The following is a 21,493-nucleotide window of genomic DNA, read 5'->3' on the forward strand; positions in this document are numbered from 1 at the left end:
CCCTCAAACAATCGGTCTTAAATTAAATGTATTTTCCACGGATGAAAGTTGACAGTCCCTGTTTTGGGTGCCCGTTGAAGGGCATCTGCTTTGCGTACACACATAGGTGTTAAATCGTCATCAAATTACGTCTTTCGCCTCGTTACATACGACGCGAGTCGGACTTGGGCCTTTTTTCCATTGAATTTTGACACAAAGACAACCGACGAGCGGTCGAGGGAATTTTTAACCCTTTCGTCCGATGATTAATCGCTCGACGAAGCTCGAAGACCATTTTATTGATTAATTTCCTTTACGATAATGCATTTCGGCGCGGTCGTCGCTCGTAAATCCTACATAGCATTATTAATTGATTTTCAGTGTCGTGAATGCACTTCAGCATGCATGCTAATTAATTTCGCAGATTAATTCACCAACGCTAAATTTATGCGCTACGCTTAAAACAGCGGTTCCCGGCCTTTTCTACCTCACGTATCTCTTCGCAGTCCATTTACATATATTACATTGTCCATATTAAAAAAAAACTATTTAAATATTATTTATTTTCAAATTTTATATTAATTTATTTATTTCGAAATCGTCAGGTGATTGACACAGACTTTGTTAGATTAATTGATGCTTCGAATTATAAAAAAAATATATGATTTATTTACGATACATTGACAATAATTTCTTGATTTATAGTCTGGGCTATATGCTAGTTTATATATTATTTTATTTTTACATACATACATTATATGTGCCATTAAAGGAATTACTACAAGGCAACATGTATGTTTAGATTATTTTTTTGTCATAAGTACTAACAATATTTCAAGCATAACAGTACGTACAATACAATAGAGACATATGTATATGGACAATCCATAAATTCTTCGATACACAGCAAGTTTGCGATAAATACATTATATAGGTAGCTTTTATAAGATTTAAAAAATTCTACATACTCATAACTCTAATTTGTAGGATACTACAGGGGAGGATACCGATTTATTGGATCCGTCACAACAATTAAGCTAGAAAATTTGAAAAATTCTAACAGAAAACGGTAGATTTTTGTGTTTTAATAACTTAAAGACCTCGCCAGTAGCATATTTGGCCGAGACTTGAACCTACATATGACCTACATATGTACATACATACATATCTACTGGTTTGCAATAGCTCTACCAGTGCACTTATTTTTTACTAAATGAGGAATGAATTGAATAAATTCACCCCATAAATGAGTTTTCTCAAAGTTGAAACTCGTCTCATTGCAATGTTTAGCCCAGAAATGGGAGGGATGATTATTTGGGCAAAATCGTTAGACCAGTTTTTGAGAAAAAGTTACGCATTGTTCATACTTTTATATAGGTACATATTTACATGCATACAAGATTTAAATATAGGATATAGGATTTTGCTAAAATGAGTCATTCATTAAATGGTTCATCATTTTCTTAAATTTATTATTATTTTTGACATAAAATGATTACTTATAGGAAACTGTCCTTTGGCAAAAGGTACGAAATCAATCAATGATTCTTGGCAAGTTTCAATCATCGCTGTTATTTGACTTGTTCGTATTTTTTCCCATACTGGTTGTTACAACTTTTTCAACATTAACGACTCTTCATTTGGGAATCATTGATTTAAGACAATTCACGTTTGCCAACAATTGGTTTAAAGATGTCTGTATAATAAAATTTGCACTGTCATAAAATGATAGGGTCATCTGGTTTCGTGGTATTTTTTTTATTTTTGGGGTAGGTTGTACCTACATGTGTGAAGGACCGATGATCCTTGAGAGGCACTCGTGAGAATCCCAAATCATCGGAAATAATTTGTATCTATCGCTTTATATGGGCGTCAAATTATATTTGATACAAATTATACACTGAAACGTTACGCTCGTTACCCAGACAGTTCTCGATAAATGACGCAAGTCGTTTTTCACATCCTCGACTTTTCGAGCGTCATCCTCTTGACCGCGTGACTGTTCCGAAACAATCCCACCGATTTCCTATTGCATAGATTCTTGGGAAACAACTGTGACAAGTGCTGGACCAACCCATCGAAAATTGCACGTGTGATTACACAAAAATCAGTTTCCTAACAAAAAGAACTCCAGAACCCATTAACAAGAACGTACGCTGAATTTACATGTCCTCCGACACTTATACCAAAGTCTTCTTCACTAACATTTTTAAAATGTTGGCATAAGAAGCGTCGACATTCAATATTGGATACTTTGAAGTAAAGTAACGCTACTAGTTATTAGCCGTCACGACCCAATCCTCGGCCAAAAAGATATACACAACTTGAAATGTCGATTACTATTATTACCCACTTCCTACTGCAATCTAGCTAGTTTAAAAAATGAAACCTAAAAGATAAAACTTTGATATCTAAAGCAATCTTATTCTCTATTCGTTTCTCCGCTTTGTAAATATACCGTTCTCAATTTAAATCGACCAAATTTGCTATACATTTTTGGAAAGACTTGGAAGATTTGAAGTACCATACAAGTTTGTTTGCTCGCTTTTTAATTCTATAGTTTTCAATTTAGAACCACTAATGATGTTTTGAAAGGGTTTACATTGTCTTAACTTCATATACAGTGGCGGACTGGCCATACAAGCGAACATGCCCGATGGCATGTGGGCCCCACTATCTGTTAGAAAATATGGGCCCTCAGTAAAATTAAATAACTTTTTAACTATTTCACGTGTGTAAAAATGTATAAGATATTGCAACTTTAGGACCTAAAGTTTGGGTATTTCAACAAAACAAATTTCTTACGATATACACAAATAACTAATACCTGCTTTAACAGCCCAAGGATCGGTTAACTTTTTTTTATTAGGCTTGAAATGTAAGTTTCAACATTTGCGTGGGCCCTTTTGCCGGGCCTATTCCAACCTCAAGATTATGTATATACCAATACCTATGTAACAACTAACTACTGAAATAAAAATGGGAATAAACAAATTTTCGTGAATAATATAAACTGAATTGCTTAAAACAATTTTGATAGGATGATTCATCATAAACCAGCGATTTAAAGTTACTTCATACTTTCAAAATAATATTTGATTATACTTCGATGATATAGTAAGATTTAAATACACAATTTTAAACAGTTTCCGAATATAAAATCTATTCCTAATCTAGACACATCCATGTAAATAGAAATATAGGATAGGGGCCCCCTCCCCAAAATCCCGATTTTCGATTAACATTAATTGATAATATTATGCATTTTTTTCAGGGACGTAATTTGGGGGGGCCATAGGGGGGCACTCGCCTAAATTAAGGAATAGTGTGAATTTAGAAAATATTATGAATTTAATGATTAATGAGATACTATGGATCTATGAATGCTACGTGTATTTCTTATGTGTTACTTTTGGGTAACTAATAAAATAATCGCTGCTATGTGCTTTGAAAAAAAAAAAAAACAAAACTTTATCTAATGTTATTACGTACATATGTACATAGATAAAGTGACAAGACAGTCGGTAGAAATTAAGTTAGTTGATAGTTTTTTGGAGAATCAGTTTGATGGTCGATTAATGTTGACTATGTAAAGATTTGTGGAAAAAATTTTCGCCTGCGGCGCTTTTTTCTCTTCTTACATAATATTTTTTTATAATTACTTTTTCAAAAATAAGCTTATTTTTTTCATATTTTATAACTCAATAAGGTAAAAAATATTTTCCATTTTTATTCCGATATAAAAAAGATTTTTTAAAAAAAAATTCAATTTGACTAATCTTTGCCTGCCCTGCCCCCCAAAGAAAAAGCTGAAATGACGTCCCTGATTGTTTTCTACCGAAAGTAAAAGCCGCTTTTATGCCGCATTCTTTTATGATGCATTATATTTACCTAGGACAAGGGTTAAAACGAAATATACAATATAATTTATGGATCTATTTTGCTTTTGCCATTTTTCTTGTACCTAAATTTGTTTATTCCCAATTTTGAAAAAAAAAAAATTTCCCTTGATTATTAGCGTGATGGAAAGAAGAAAATTTTGTTATATGGGGGGGGGGGGGACAAATTATTTTAACCCTGGGTGGGGCCCCCTTTGACTCCTGGCATGCACTGATTTCAGTCCCAGTCCGCCACTGTTCATATATGCACCTATCTTTGTGTCCTTTCTCTCGTATTGTGTTTATTTGTCTGGCTATTATAGTCATACATCAGCCGTGTGTTTTCTATTCTCCTCATTCCACATGTTATTAGACAGTATAATTCATCGATTATCATTCTTATTTCAGATATTGACGAATGTGCATCGGCGCCATGTCAAAATGGTGGAACCTGCGTGGATCAGATCAACGGCTTTCGATGTTCTTGTCCTCCGGCATGGAAAGGAGAGCTTTGCCAATTAGGTAACTACAAACACATCCACATACATACATTTAAATATTTCGCACCGACGACACGATAACGGCAATTTAACGACCTGGAAACGATCCTCCGGTTCCGCTCACGTAAAATACGACTCGGCATCTCCTCAACAACCACCACATCCGAATACGGCAATAACTATTGCATATTCGATGAGGTGATGACAACGGCGACTGTTGGTGGCCGCGAAAAAACTGAAATTTCATACATAAAACTCGTATATTATAAAGCGACAATAAAACTGGCAAAAGGCGCTCATAAAGTGAAACCTTCGAACGTGTTATCATCAGTCAATCGAAACGTCACGCGACTGATCAACTTGTAAATGTGACGAAAAGTCGCCGACTGAAACCGGAATTTATTATATTTTTTCAGACGTGGACGAGTGTGCTTCAGAGCCTTGCATCAATGCAGGTTCTTGCGTGAATGTGGCTGGAAGTTACCATTGCCGTTGCAAAGGAGGATGGACTGGTCAGCATTGTGATGTAAATATCAATGATTGCATCGGTCAGTGTCAGCATGGTGCAACTTGCATAGACCTAGTCGATAATTATCACTGTGCTTGCCAACCTGGATACACAGGTCTGTATTTTTTTTTTATTTAAGATCGATAATATCTATTGTAAAATGATTATTGTTCTAAAAATTGGTTTTTCTTTAGGAAAAGACTGCGATGTGGACATTGACGACTGTGCTTCGAATCCTTGCGTGAATGGTGGAGAGTGTGTCGACCAAGTCAACACTTATCGCTGCATATGTCCTGTTGGATATACTGGATATCAGTGTGAAGTAAGTCGTATTTTTTTTATTTCAACTTTAATCTTGAATATATTCTGAAGGTGTTTCAAATCATCAAGCATTCGTTTTAGTTAAGATATTCATTTCTTGGTAGTATCATTTATGCCATAATGCCATATCAGGTTCAATATTCATAACAAACGACAATGCTTGCAACGATTGGCTAATTCAAACTACATAGTTGAACCATCACAATAGTTAAGTTAGATAAATTGGAAAATTCTGTTAATAAGAGACGGCCGTTCTGGATTCAATAACAATCCAGATCTTGTTAGCAGACGTACTCGTTGTCATTTAGAAAATCGAATACATTTTTCGATCCCGGCCGTTATTTGAACCAACAACCTTCCCACCTGCAAACAATTGCTTAACGCCGAAGAATCATAATTATATACTTATAGAATTACGCTTTTATTCCTAAAACCGAGGGTTACCAAATTACGGCCAACGGATCAGAAAGTGACCTGCGGTAACTTCTTGTCTGACTGAATCTCAAATGACAAGAATAAAACCATCTGAAATGTTAAAAAAAAAAAGTGAAATCTGACAACTCGGTTCTCCTAGTATTTATATTTAGTAATCGGTAAAAAAAATTGACTCGTTTTTATTAGATAAATTTATAATAAATCATTTCCTCAACTGATTAAACGACTAGCATTGAGCAACAAAAAATTACTGGAGCGGAGACTTATCAATCGTTAATAAACTTGACCCATTGAATTCAAATACGACAATGTTTTTTGTTGGTTTCTTCTCGTTTATGAGATATGAGCGTTTAAAAAAATGCGCAATTTTTCCAGATTTTTAATGTGTAATGTGTAAAAAAATATATCTACATATATCTATTTAAAGTCAAACTTTTGAAATTCGCTAGATAATTAATTATACGTATTTTAAAGCAATAAAAAATCAAAATCTATAAAGAAAATATCTTATTATTGATTCCATACTCAATTTTGGCAGATCAATACTGGATTTTGAGTTAAAACCTACAAAAACCAAAAATCATTGTTAGTAGGTTAAACTTAAATAAAGATTGCTTAGTCTCCACTCTGGTAAGTAAAAAATCGTGATTTTTTTGTTGCTCCGCGTAATCAGTCTTTAAAAGAGATTCGAGCGATAAATCGTCTCGATAAGTTGTATAACTAACTTAAAAGACTGTCGGAATTCTTCAATATTATAAATCTTATATGAATCTATTTATTGATCTCAAAATTATATGTAGGTACCTAACCTACATGTATAAAATTATATATATATATATAATCCTACGAGTTCCTTATTTCTAATCATTGTTTCCAATAACCAGTATTATATTAATACTAATCGAAAGCCACATATTTAGGTAGGTATAGGTACAACTAAGAATTGTTTTTTTCAATCTTTTGATGAGTTGCGCTCGAGAAGGACCTACCTCTACCATCTGAAGGTCCTTCTTCGTAGACGTTGCAAAAATCACGACGTCGAAATTGCGCCTTAACGATCGAATAAATCGCTAATGATTTATGCGAAGCAGCTTCATTCGAGAGCAACGAGAACTACCTCCACCACCACCACCACCACTAACTAGGGGCCGACGAGCTCGTTTCGCAAACGAAAATACTATTCTCGTTACGAGGTCTTGTGGGAATTGGAAGTCGATTTGCAGACCCCTGGCAAAGCAGCCATGACCTATTATATTTACGACCGTTGGGGCAATCGCCATTAGAACCGATTATCCGCAATTAAGTCGGGCTAGGTGGGCCCACCCATCGGTCGCTATTGGATGTCCGACCCCGTGATTTACAATCGCTGAATTCTGCACATAGGCGCGGCCATTTTGCACCGTTCCGAAACCGAAACGAATCGTTACCGAGCACGATCTCGTTATTTGATTCTTAGCGGATATCGGACCCTCCCCCTCATATTAAACTACCCATCCAAATGTTTGCATATACATATGTACATACATTCATGTGCACTGTAACCGTCTCGAAAAGTGTCCTTCTCTAGTTGACTCCATATGGCGTGAAAATCCACCCCTCAAAGTTAGATTTCCTTCATGTTCTGGTCCAGATGTTTGTACCTTAAATTGTAGTATAAACTTTTTTAGATCATCAAATAAAATCTCACTATATAAAGACGAATACTTTTAAATAAATAAGTCAAAGCTTTTTTAACTCTTTGAATACTGACCAATGCCAATCGGCGTTTTGCCAACAAGTCCATAGGCCTGAAAAACGCCGATAGGCGTTGTATTTTGAGCATGTACAAAGTAAACAAGAATACTACCTGCTAAGCCTTTCCAGTTAGCATTGAAAACAAATGCATTGGTCTTGTAATCCGTGTCATTCATTTGCCAACGCTTATAAAGACTGGTTTACAACTGAATTTCTGAATTTATAACTATAGCAGAATTTCTCGATAGAAATCCTTAGCTGCTGAGTATTTAAGATCGTGGCTTGGCATTTAGATTGTGAGCATTATAGTTTAACAGCAATGAAGAAGATGTAAATAGTTTTGGAAAATACATTCATTAATAGACTTCTTTTGCTTATTTTATATTGTTGCAAGATATAAAATACACCTTTACAAAACTCGAAATCCTCAGTGGTAGTTATCTTTGTTTGGATTAGCTGCAATTTGTATACCTGCTTTCTATTGGATTTCAAAATAATTCTAGTTGGAAATGTTGGCGAAATTTTCAGCGTGGCGGACTTTCAACAGAAAAGACGTTAGCACTCAAAGGGTTAATCATGCCTTATGAATGAACTTTTCAATTTATACACTCAAAACTTCAACTGTAATAACTGAATAGGTCTTTGTCGAGCTTTTCCCCTCATGTTGCGCCAAATTTTATGCATATTTGACAGCCCATTCCGAAAGCTTCCTAAGATTACCCAGCCGTATCCTCTTCAAGCATTACACTCATCATTATTCACATTTACCGATGTAAACTTCGAAAGCGCGTGTCAGTCGGCGTACGAGCTCACCAAAGCGTTTCGCTCGTTCGACAAGTGCATTAATCCAATATGATTGTTGGACAATTGGTCTTTATCGGAGTGGAGATCAGAATTTGGGCTCCAATGGTGAGTCCGCGAACAATCGGAACGACTGCGGCGGTCCCCTTGTTCCCATCCGCCAACAGTTTACACTCGTACCAAACAAACCGGTGCACAGTGGTCAGTCATCCTCCACATGGAGCTTCGGCCACATATGATAGTATTTTTTTCTACATTTTCCTCTAGTGTGGGGAGTTATCACTGTGCAAGGGCAAGCTGCGGAAAATGTAAGACCTATGTATAATATGAATGTACATACATAGGCTTCGACTTCAGCGTGTTCGCCTTCGGTTATAGGCGACTGGCTCTCAACAATGAGTGGTAGAAGTGGTTAGTAGTAGTAGGGGGAATGGCAGATGGGCAGTGCAGATAGCGGCATGCGATCCGGCCGACTTTATAATTGGACGATGGCGGCCAATACGATATTGAGATGGTCGAAGAGCGATAGCAGTCGACGAGGAGGAGGAGGATCATAATTAGCAGATCATGAAGCCGTTATTTGTCAATGGCCATCTCGCACAACGGCAATAGTACAAGTCGCCTCAGGGTGACTTCGACGCGCGAGGTAGAACGAAACCCACCCACTTTTGCCATTTTTTTCTATATATTTTTTAACAGCTTAAATATCAATTTAATCTTACATTGATGATAGAATTTACATTTATTGCGTACTCACTATAATTTAGGTCTAAAAAATATTATGATTTATTTGTAAAAGTGACTTAAATCGACGTTTAAAGTGAAGGGGTTCGAACGCGTGTATACCTACGTGCATATGTATGGCAGTTCAATTTAAAGAATTTCTGTTTCATCATCTCAAAATCTACAATAATATATATCTACATACGTATGTACATACGTGTGCATTTGAGTTGTCGGTATTATGAAGGATGCTATGAATTTAAAATATAATATTTTTATAATACCATATACCTACATATGTACATACCTATTATGTATGTATCAAAACTGGGATTCATTTTACGATCAAAGGTTCATAGGTGATTTCAACAGTTGTCTTTTCTATATGTTATTATTTAGGTTATAAGAACGCTTTTAATTAGATAAAAAATATTTGTAATATACAGTTTTAAGCTGCCACTAGGCTATCAATGAGATATTATGGGTGTATCAGTTTTTCATCATTAAAAATATATTAGGATGCTGGATCAGTAATTCTTTAGTGTCTAAATTAAATATTTATTAGTTCCAAATAATATATACATTCATAAAAAATACATTACATACATACAAATTCTATCTGCGGAAGATCTAAATTTAAAAATATCCATAGATATCTCGTTATTGACTTCTACATACATATAATGATTTGTACCCTTAACCTTTCGACCTCAAACCACACGCTCTACCGACTGATCTATTGCTAAATATTATATATTTAAATACATGCAAAAATAAGTGCATCTGAATTTATGGTATTTCAAGTCTTGGGAGTCGGCCTACTTCCCACTGTGTCTAACTGTAGATTGACATTCGCCGATTGATTGAATATCCGCGTGCTTTCGGTTCGAATGAGTGAGTATCGGGTTTGTATTAACTATGCATAAGTTATTGCTGGTAATTGCATACACACGGTTATTGAATATATTTATGATCGTTTGCTGATAATTTTATCACAAAATATTTGCAAAATCGTAAACCTAGGCTGATATACAACGGCCTGACATTCCACATCTTATCGGCAAAATTTAATGTGTGTATGTAATATAATTTTAAAGTCGACATTCGTATGTTGAAAACTTATTTTATATTATATTCTTTGATAATTGAATCAGTTAATAAGCTTTGACATACAAAAAATTATACCAAACTATTAAAAATTAAATTTACCAGCCCACAAAATGCCAACATGTAGATAAATATTGTAGATAAAACGTTATCATTACACTATACATGTGTTGGTTAATTAACGTCTTTGTACCTTCCAGGAAAAGACGGTTAGGTCAAAATTAATCCGGTTTTATGTATTATAGATCTAATTTAGTGATTCTTTTTAATGTTTTAGATGAGTTATTTTTATTCTGCTTTAATTTACGATACTAATTAAATTAGTTAAAATTGTATGTAAGGCTTTACATCAATGGTATCTATCATGTGTATCTATACGTATTTATATATGTAGATACATATGATAGCTGGCTCGGTGTATTGCGTTTATGTTTAGCATCAAGATGCTACCGGGTTCTATCCCATGCTAATCAGATCAGACTTGGATATTTGTGACTCCAAGTCGATCGTTTCTTATTAGAGTTTGCCAATTTATCTGATTTCATTGTTGAAATGGTTCTTCCATCAAATTGGCAAAAACTATTCTACCCGCTAAGTCAAAAATATTTGAATTTGATTTATGTACAATATGTAAAAAATTATGTACAAGTCTAAATCCATAGACGTCTCTATGGATTAATTAATTACTAATTTCATTCTTCAGCCTCTCGAAATACAATTAATTGTATAGGAAGGCCTATTGAGGTTTACCTGTTAGGTCTTCCTGTCATATGAAAAGATAAAAAATAAATATAAAAAAATATCTTCAGTTCTCAACATTGTCCACACTTATCTTTATCACCGACTTTTCTTTGGAAAAAATCTAGATTTCTTGATCTATAGATTTTTTTTTCTGTCCTTCAAAAAGCCATTAAAGGATTCATTTCGCATTCAGTAATTAGTCAGATTTTAGTACATTGGGAGATAAGGTATAATTGTCGACTAATTGATACGTCCTGGGTCGTTGAGCAACTTCGGCATCAGTCAGCATGTGTTGTCTGGACAGATTATCTGGACCGACAGCCGCCGACAACACCAGATAAATCTGGTCTCTGGATCGATCCGACGAAGATAGTGTTGGCCGAAGCTCGTTACCGCTCATTGTGCTCGTAATTCTTCAGGCAGACACCACCATATAATGGCTGTTAACACGGTGCACCATCGCTATCGAACCATCATCATAAACGGCGCACACCCTATTAACAACATCCATATCTATTATCAATAGAACGATACTTTTAATTTATCCGATTAGACTATACTTACAAACATACAGATTAGTCGAGGTTGAAATCTTAGTTGTTTTTCTTGTTTTAAAAATCAGTAATCATTTCGCTTCTCTGGACAGTGATGGTCTTTTAAAGCACTGCCAAATCAAACCTAATCTTTATCCCAGAAGTTTATTGATTAAATTTTTCCATCAGATCAGTCGTCTCTTATCAAAATTTCCTAATATTATCTGTTCAAATAATTCAATACAAATTTGTGTCACCAGATATGAACTGCAATCTTACACTTTCTTTTTAAATATGATAAAATTTAAAAGAAGGTACGCTTTCTCATTCTCATCCAACATTAGATCAGACTTCCATATTCTTAATTAAACATTTTTAAGAAGCAATCTTAGGTTATTTCTGAAACCTTCTTCCACTAAAGCCCCAGCTTTTTATCTCAATCTCAATTCATTTAGCTCGATTGCTCATGTTTAACAGTTGATAGATAGATATGTTTTCACATTCAAAGTTAGAGTGTTTTTGTAATTATTCATAGTTTATCATTACGATGATCTCATTTAGTCCCTAGCCTCTTATCGTTGCATAATACAACATAACTTTCATATCAGTACATGGATTTGATGATAAAATCAGAGAAACACAATCACGATTTTCCATGAATTATCATATGTATCTACAAAAATGTCTACTAAATATTAATTTTATAGACAAAATCAAATATTTTAAACATATTTAATCCATGTAATTGTTTGTGTATCAATATACAATATTTATGTACGTAAAAAAATTTTTTTCGTACTCTAACTATAAGATTATATGAAATGAACTTGTTTTTTTTTCAAATTCTTATTTTTTATGGTTAATTTCAATTGTCGAAAAAAATAATTAATGCATTTTAAACTGAATTATATGCACTTTCATTTAGAGTGTTAAGATGTTACTAACTTTGAACTAGTTAGAAAGTAGAAAGCTTCGTAATGTGAAAACGGCTGTCGCGGCCACCCCGCAAAGCATAACTGCACCCACGTTGGAAAATCGATTTTCCCACAGATTCGTTTCCTAGACACGGGTGATAAATAACAATATCACACAGTACAAATTACACCGTTTTATTATACGTACGCTCGTGTCTGATTTTCGAAAAAAATAATAACAGTTAGTCAAATGTTGTACAATTTCGATTGCCGTGATTACACTTCTGGTGATATTATTTATTGGCGGTTAATTTGGGGTTTGCGCACCTCGCCTCGTCCGATTCGTTCCCACTCTCAACCCACCGACTCAAACTTGAAATTTCCGAGAAAAACCTCTTATTGACACTTTGAAGAAGCGTTTGGCATTAATTTCGCATCCGAGAGAAATTTACGCGAATGATAAATCCACCGATAAAAGTTGAAAAGTTGTGAACGAATCGTTTATCATACATATCCGCGCGATAATTGGTGGATGCGAAGACGAATTTTGTGTTTCCACTTTTTTATTTATTTATTTTTTGCTCTTCCGAGGTCGTATACATACATGTGTATTTATCTCGCACGAGATGCGGATAACGCGCTAAATATTGCCAATGCATTTTTTTTTCGGTTTTCGGTTAAAAGTCGGTTATGTTTTCTAGCGCAATCGTATCTCTCGAACGTGACGAGAATCTAGACTTTCTCAATCAGATCATTATAAGTATACTTTACGAGCACTTTGGAAAGCCTCTTGGGAAACGTTGGGCTGTTTAGATGGTAGGCAGTATCCCATTTCATAATAAATTTGAAAAATATATATACAATTAGCGATATATAATACATACATATACGAATTTATGATTTCAAACAGCCCTTTGAACTCGAAAACTTCGACAACTTATAGACGTATTGGATTAGTCTGACCAATATAAGTACATATACGCATCATACCATCAAAGTGCATCTTAATATAATAAGGAATATATTTAACGACTTCTTCATCGTAAAAAATGAAAGCATATGTATACATATGTACATATGAAAATACTTTAAATTCAATTTGTTTTTGATTTTATACCCTATATGTAGATAAAAATTGCGATAGAAAGGCAATGAAAAATCACTTTAAAATTACCCTCGCCCAAGACACTTCATTGTGTGGAAAGTTTTTAACATTTTTTGTGCTAGAGGACGTTCCTTTTATAAAGGCCCACCCCCACTCCTCGGAAAAGATGCGCAAAGACAACGATCAGTACAAAATTCTAGCATGCGCATCTTTTCCGTGGAGTGGGCAAGGTCTTTATAAATGGAACGAACCCTTAAGTAAAATATATATGTAATTTTTTAAATCTACCATTAATGTCACTGGCAAAATATGTAAAAATAAATAAATAATAACTTTCACATTACTATAAGACTATTGTTGTGCCCGATATAATATCATCGCATGGGCTAGGGCATATTAAGCTAATTAAAAAAAATTATAAAACTACCTACGAAAAAAAAATAGTAAAAACTACCTACATATATATGTATGTATAAACAATAGAAAAATTAATTAACAAATTAAATCAATTTTCAATAGATGCCGCTAAATGCTCAGAGACTTGCCTAGAGGAAACATTGGTAGCAAACAATATACATATATATACATACATATATGTAGAAGTTTTTTATTTTGTTATTATATTCGTACATTTTGTTGGCATTGTTTTAGCTATAACGTATATATGTACATATTTAAATCGAAACAACTATTAGAAATATTACGGCTAGCGTTATCGCATCTATACAGATACACACACACACACAGAATAGCGATATTATATATCTATATGATGATAATTTTTTGCGCATGCGCTCTATGGCTTTCGCCAATTGTCAACCGGCTTTAATAAAAGTCCATTCATGCTGTTGCAATATTGCACCTGCTAGTGGTTTATTAAAAAAACTCAATATTTTTCAGTGTTATTAACGAATAAAGCAAATCAAAATGGAGCTGCAGTCCGTTGACGACACACACACATCACAACTGTAACTTAATTTTTTATATATTTTTTCAGGACGATCGAGACCACTGCACCCCGAACCCTTGCGAGAACAGAGCCAGGTGCTTCAACACCGAGGGCAACTACTACTGCCACTGTCCGACAGGTTGGAGGGGCCGAAACTGCTCAGAACCCAAAGCCTTGTGCGATTCTCCCCCTTGCGACGGTAAGCCTCAAATCATAACATTACCTCTTTTGGCTACCCACCGAATGGTTAATATCATACGCCCGAAAATATTTACCCAGCAGGTGGCATTCTAATCTGACCGGGTACGAAACAAAAAGACACAAGTCACACACACAAACATTCACTCACTCACTCACCATCTGATCAAGAACCACATGCTGGTTGCAATCCCGCGACCCTACCGTTGTCCGATGCATATTTTTCAACTGCAAATTGACGTTTTGCAAATCGCGGCAAGAGACGTGACTCACGCACTCGTTAAAAATCGGTTTTTGAGAAGCACTGCTGGGTTTGCGGCGAGCAATGAAACCAGTTCGCTCGTGCTGCTCAATAAATCACTGTACTTTGACCAAAATTGATCGGAAATGTAATAAAACTTCGATATAATCTATACTTTTTATATACATATACATATAGTCAGTGCTTTTACAAGGTTACCTTTAACTGCAACACACACTTTCGCTATTGATCAATGTGATCCAATGTCCCCTCTTCATGTTGGGCCAACTCTGTGACTAAAAGTTTGCACACAAAAAGGTGGCACCACTGTACTATTAGCCTAATATCAAAAAGGGGCATTACATACAAAATAATTACACTATTTGCTTCCATTCGTATGTTATGTAGGTGAAAAGTTAAACTATCTAGACTTTTTTATATGTATTTAATTCCTCATTACATCTTTGTAACATCCTAAAAAAGACGCTCAAGGAATCCTCAAAAGCAGCGTAGGCAGCTCTTTCGTGAAAAATACCACTATGATATGTAGATATGTATGTTTGCAAATAGACACTGTAAGTGTAATGCTATATTACACTACGCACCATGTATCATAGCTTTGTAACACCCTACAAAAGATGCTCAAGGAATCCTCAAAAGCAGCGTAGGCAGCTCTTTCGTGAAAAATACCACTATGCTATGTAGATATGTATGTTTGCAAATAGACACTGTAAGTGTAATGCTATATTACACTACGTACCATGTATCATAGCTTTGTAACAACCCACGAAAGACGCCCAAGGAATCCTCAAAAGCAACGTTGGCAGCTCTTTCGTAAAAAATCCCACTAAAATATATAGATATGTATGTATGAAAATATACACAATAAGTTTAATGCTATATTACACTATGTAATATGTACATATCATAGCTTTGTAAGCCCCCACAAAAGACGCTCAAGGAATCCTTAAAAGCAGCATAGGCAGCTCTTTCGTGAAAAATCCCACTATGCTATATATATATATATATATATATATATATATATATATATATATATATATATATATATATATATATATATATATATATATATATATATATATATATATATATATATATATATATATATATATATTATAGATATGTATGTATGCAAATAGACACTGTGTGTATATGTAATGCTATATTACACTACGTACCATATATCATAGCTTTGTAACACCCCACGAAAGACGCCCAAGGATCCACCCTCAGAAAAAAAATTCGCCTTTATTTTGTATGGCCTAATTTTTTTGTATTCTAAGCCCGCTTTAAAGGTCAAAGAATTTGACCCTTAAAGCCCTCAACATGAGGCCACCCCCCCCCCCCCCAACGAATACAGTCTAAGAGACCCTTTCGTCGGAGAACGAGACGGTTGTTTATGAATATGGCACAAGAACAACCGCACATCAATGTTCTAATAAAAAAAACCACACTGTACATAACCAAGTACAAAATAAACAACAACGCATGAACACATAAAGCGCGCATGCGTTAGAGCCGGGCCGCACCGCTCAACTCGCGAACAACTTGGCTGAGGGCGATCAGACCAATGCATGCAGGTAGATGGGACATGCCACACCCTTCAACTTGTTTGTCGCACACATTTCCATACATTCCATACTAGTCGGCCTACAAAGTTGCACGGTCCCTTAGGAAATATTATCTGAAATGTGCCGTGCGAATGCACGTACACCTCAAGTAAACATATGTATAGCTTTTGGCGCTCTAATTTTAAATTTGCCTTTGACGTATCGAGCCCTAAATTATTCGGCCGACCCAGCCCCCCCGCCCTAAAACCGGCACTGAATATATGTATATGTATGTGGATACATTGTACGTGTAATATCTTATTACACGACGTAACATGTAACATTGCTTTGTAACATCCTACAAAAGAGGATCAAGGAGTCCTCAGAAGCGACATAGGCAGCTGCGATCTATCGTGATGCATCGAATCTGGATCGCTTCTCTTTCGTGAGCTATCTCTCCACTACAGTACATACTCGTACATATTTATTTCTTATTTTTAATGTTTATTTTTATGGCCGGGGTCACGCCGCACCGCTTCTTGCGAGCACGGCTTGCACATACACCCAAATACACATACACACAGATTGAACTTTAGACGTCATGCTGCGAACGAAATAACCGGGAATAAATAACCCGTCAGGCCGACGAGCCACCACCACCACCACGGTCGGCCTCCTGCGATAACTCACCGAACCAACTTCTCCTTCTATATTATTACCCGGCCTTTTTATTCACTTTTCCATATCGGAAGAATCCTCGAAGAACCTCCCGACTCCTGAAAGTTTCATCTATTCAATGAATCTCTTTCGATTTCAGACGGTGAAGCTTGCGCTGGTGGATGCGGTGAGCATGGTAGATGCGCCTTGCGCCCCAATGGCGGCTTTCACTGCTCCTGCGATCCAGGATTCACTGGAAAATACTGTCATGAAAGTAAGTTTTACACTGCATAGCTAATGTGACCATTTATTTTTGTCCTCAAAACGGGATATCTACCAATTTTTACGTAATAGTATGTGTATTCAAGAAAACGCGTATTTTTTCATAGTTTTTATTTATTAATAAAAATAACAGGAATGTTGATGAAGAAAAGAAAAGAACAGGAATGAATAATATACATAAATATAAAAAAATTATGTTGTTTTAAATTTTTCTGATGAACAAATTTTCTTAAGTATTGCTGGGTTTGCTTTTAAATAAGAATGAAATTCTTGACAGGATTTCTTAAAATTGATTTTAATTAACAACATCGCTTTAAGAACTGAGACTTGCAATTGCGTTTTTTCGGTCATCCACAACTTGTTCATCTGTGAAAAGACTCTTTTTACGGGTGCATTAGTTCCGGGCAGGCATAAAATGTATTCAATAATTATACGACATATATATAATAATTCAATAAATATACTCTCTTTTTGAAGACGGTACATTTCGACGTCCCGAAGCTGTGCTTGGGGACAACGGGACAGGCTACCTAAAAACGGGACGTATGGTCACTTTATGCATAGCCCAATATTTACATTAGCGGGAGGGGGGGTGGGGGTATACAAGTTCAAGATATTTGATATTCGAGTTTGAAAGAAAAAAATCGTGACGAAAAATAATAACCATTTTAACATTCATTATATAACCTATTAGTGAAGTAAAAACATATATGAGAGATAATGAGAGCCTATAATGCAAATTTTACAAGATATAGCTTGAAAAAGATAAAGTTATAGGCGTTTAACCCTTTGAATGCTGACCGACGCCATGGGCCCAAAACACGCCGATAGGTGTTGTATTTTTAGCATGTTCAAAGTAAACTAGAATACTACCCGCTAAGCCTTTCCATTGAAAAAAAATTAATTGAACATGGGTCATGTAATCCGTGTCAATGTTTATAAAGACTGGTTTAAACCGGAAATTCTGAATTTATAACCATAGCAAAATTTCCCGATGGAAATCCCTAACTGCTGAGTATTTTACATTGTTGCTTGGCATTTAGACTGTGAGCATTACATTTTAATAGACTTCTTTGTTTAATTTATATTGTTGCAAGATATATTAGACAGTCTAAACACATCTTTACAAAACTCGAAATCCTCGAAGCTAGTTATCTAGGGTTTGTTTGGATTACCTACAATTTTTATACCCGCTTCCTATTGGATTTCCAAATAATTCTAGTTGGAAATGTTGGCGAAATTTTCAGCGTCACGGGCTTTCGACAGAAAAAACGTCAGCACTCAAAGGGTTAAACAATTAAAATCTCATAAAACGAGTTGGGGGCGAAAAGTTAAACAAACAAGGCTACTGGCCACGAAATGTCATCGTCTCCAAAATTTTTGGATTCTTAAACGTGTTTATTACGATTATTTTTCACCATCAAACTAGCGGAAGCGATTTATATTTCTATCGGTGATCAAACCGCACAAAATGGCAAAGTTTCAAACCGATCGGAAGAATGTAGGAATATTGCCTGGCCGATTAGCGAAGTGACACTAAGAATAGCATTGTATAAAAAAAATGGCGAAGAGTAGACTAAAATAAATTAAATAATTAAAATTCATATTTTACATTAATGGAGACTTTTTTCAAAGGGATTAAGGGATAAAAACACTATATTATCACTGGGAAGTATTTACTGCTATTTGAAATGCCAGTAAGATTCACCGGAAGAAAAAAAATTAAAAACGTAGCTTTATATATTATAGAATAAGACTGTAATTTCATGCAAATCCGAAGCATTGTTGTTTTATTTATGTGTGATTGTTTAATTTTAGATATTAACGATTGCAAATACAATCCGTGTCAAAATGGTGGCACGTGCGTCGACAAGGTGAACTCGTTTCAATGCATATGCCGGGAAGGATGGCAAGGAGATTTGTGCAATATAAGTAAGTTAAACTTTTTATTCGTTTCATGTGTTATTTATTTTATTTACACTCTCTGATATATGTATTTATATTCGTTTTATTTACAGACGTTGACGAATGTATACCGAATCCTTGCCGTAACAATGGTACTTGCTCCGATGGAATTGCAGATTTCTCTTGCATTTGCCGGGATGGATGGAAAGGTACTATTGAATAATACTAATATAAGAATAATATTAGATTTAATTACAATTTTGTAAGCTAATCATTTTCTATACAATTGTTTCAGGTAAGACTTGCAATTTGAAGGATTCACATTGCGACTATGCCACGTGTAAAAATGGAGGTACTTGTCAAGATTTAGGAAGTACTTTTGCATGCCGTTGTTCGGCACAATGGGGAGGAACAGCTTGTCAAATTGCTAAAACTCCAGCTTGCAGGTTTTTACTCGTCTTAAAAGTGCTCAAATCCAATGCAAAAATGAAACAAAGCAAAACTAATAGTCATTTTGTATTTGTAATTTCAGTTCAAATCCTTGTGTCAACGGAGCCACTTGTGTCAACACCGGAGACTACTTCACTTGCATCTGCAAAGAAGGCTTTGAAGGTACTCATTGTGAGAGTGATATCAATGAGTGTATCTCACAGGTAGTTTATTTTTATACAGAAAGAATAACACTAACGTTCTTTAACTTTAATTAAATTTTTTAATAATTCAGATTTTTTTTCAGCCCTGTTACAATGGAGGCACTTGTATAGATGGTGACAATTGGTTTCAATGTGCTTGCGCTCCTGGGTTTTCAGGACCTGACTGTAGAATCAACGTCAACGAGTGTGCATCGTCTCCGTGCGGACGCGGTGCAACTTGCATTGACCGCATCGGCTACTATCAATGCATTTGTCCCCCAGGTCGTGAAGGTCCTACTTGTGACCAAGGTAAATTGAAACATTTTTCAACTGAAAACCAATAAATTGTATCGAACCGTTGATTAATTTTAAAATATTTCAGTTGTTAGAGCAGACAATTGGTCAAGTTTGGCTGAGGAAGCACCCGGTGAAGGAAAAGCTTGCCTCTGGCGTGGTCAGTACTATGATTTGAATGCCACATGGCAATGGCAATGCAACGTTTGTGCTTGTGTAGGAGGAAGAGCGGTTTGTACCAGAGTCTGGTGCGGCCTTCCAGATTGCATGGCCACTCAAGTCAGAAACTGTCTTCCAAATCAGGTATATTTCAGTTTTGTATTATTGTAATGTATGCAGTTCTTCCGATGACACATTATATTTTATGCATTCTGCAGGTGTGCGTTCCGGTGGGTGAGAATTCTTGTTTGAGAGGACCTTGTGAACCCATGGGAGAATGCAGAGCAGTTGAAGGACGAAGTGTTGCTCCACCTCCGCTGCCGGCCCCTACAAATTGTTGGCCAAATCAGGTACTTATTCTATTAATCAAACTTTTATTGCAATTTTATCATGAAAAGTAACGATTTTTATGTAATTTCAATAAGTAGAGTTTTTAAAACTTATTTATGGAATTAAATTATATTTATAAAACTAAATTTAGTGTTAAAATTGTTATTTATATGGGATCCATGAATGTGTGCGGGAGGATATTCAAAGTCAAAGTCTTTATACAACTCGTTTAATGTGTTCGCTTCGGGCTCGACCATTGCTCGAGTAACCGAGTCCTACCAACTTAAAATATTCTCATTCATACCAACCTACATTTATATATTTATTTTTATTTGTCTTTAGGCGACTCTATCTAATAAATGCATCAGAATATCATTGATGGTAGCTTCAGCAGCTTTGAGCAGTGGAAGTAGTGCTGAAAGTGTATGCAAAGCTCTACGTACTCTCCTAGCAACTGCTCACGTTCGATATTTGACAATGAATGACCCACCATCTCCACCAGCTCTCGTACTTCTATGCGATCTGAAACGAAAAACCAACGACACTATAGAAGTCACTCTGGTAAGTTTTGAACCAATTTTGAATGCAATATAATAAATTCTATTCGTATACTAATTTTAATATCAATTTTCAGTCTACGTTGTCCGAAGATGATGATCAAGCCATAGCCGAGGGCGCTCGCATTCTAGGAGATCACATCACTCGGAAACAGAGCAACTTATCCATCCTAGCCGCAGTAGTTGAAGTCAAAGTTGAAACTACTGTAGTAAGCGAAGGAAACGGAAGTGGTTATTTGGTGGCTTTGGTTTGTGTGGCAGTCGCCGGTATCGCCGGAGCCGGTGGTGGAATATTATATTGCATGCAGCAAAGACGTCGTGCCAGGTCTCTCAGCAACATGCCCCTGCCGACTTCTGGCGATCCTTGTCATCGCCATCATGACGATGAAAAGTCGAACAATCTTCAAAATGAAGAAAACTTCAGAAGGTACATATTATA

The 21,493-nt window shown here is 35.5% G+C and overlaps 2 protein-coding genes across 2 annotated transcripts in view; both read left to right on the forward strand.

The window, feature by feature from the left end:
- Ser (protein serrate) overlaps positions 1 to 21,493 on the forward strand; it is a 214,087-nt gene that overhangs the window by 191,071 nt on the left and 1,523 nt on the right. The window contains 14 exon segments of the mRNA XM_077444705.1: positions 4,266 to 4,379; positions 4,774 to 4,980; positions 5,060 to 5,187; positions 14,277 to 14,487; positions 17,065 to 17,169; positions 18,996 to 19,109; positions 19,196 to 19,291; positions 19,378 to 19,528; positions 19,615 to 19,735; positions 19,819 to 20,061; positions 20,132 to 20,311; positions 20,386 to 20,517; positions 20,840 to 21,082; positions 21,171 to 21,481. Coding sequence (XP_077300831.1) covers positions 4,266 to 4,379; positions 4,774 to 4,980; positions 5,060 to 5,187; positions 14,277 to 14,487; positions 17,065 to 17,169; positions 18,996 to 19,109; positions 19,196 to 19,291; positions 19,378 to 19,528; positions 19,615 to 19,735; positions 19,819 to 20,061; positions 20,132 to 20,311; positions 20,386 to 20,517; positions 20,840 to 21,082; positions 21,171 to 21,481 — 2,356 coding nt within the window.
- The window catches only part of LOC143921412 (uncharacterized), a 193,256-nt gene that overhangs the window by 30,568 nt on the left and 141,195 nt on the right, over positions 1 to 21,493 (forward strand). The window lies entirely within an intron of this gene.

Source organism: Arctopsyche grandis, chromosome 13 (genome assembly GCF_051622035.1).
Source record: "Arctopsyche grandis isolate Sample6627 chromosome 13, ASM5162203v2, whole genome shotgun sequence".
Lineage (NCBI taxonomy): Eukaryota > Metazoa > Arthropoda > Insecta > Trichoptera > Hydropsychidae > Arctopsyche > Arctopsyche grandis.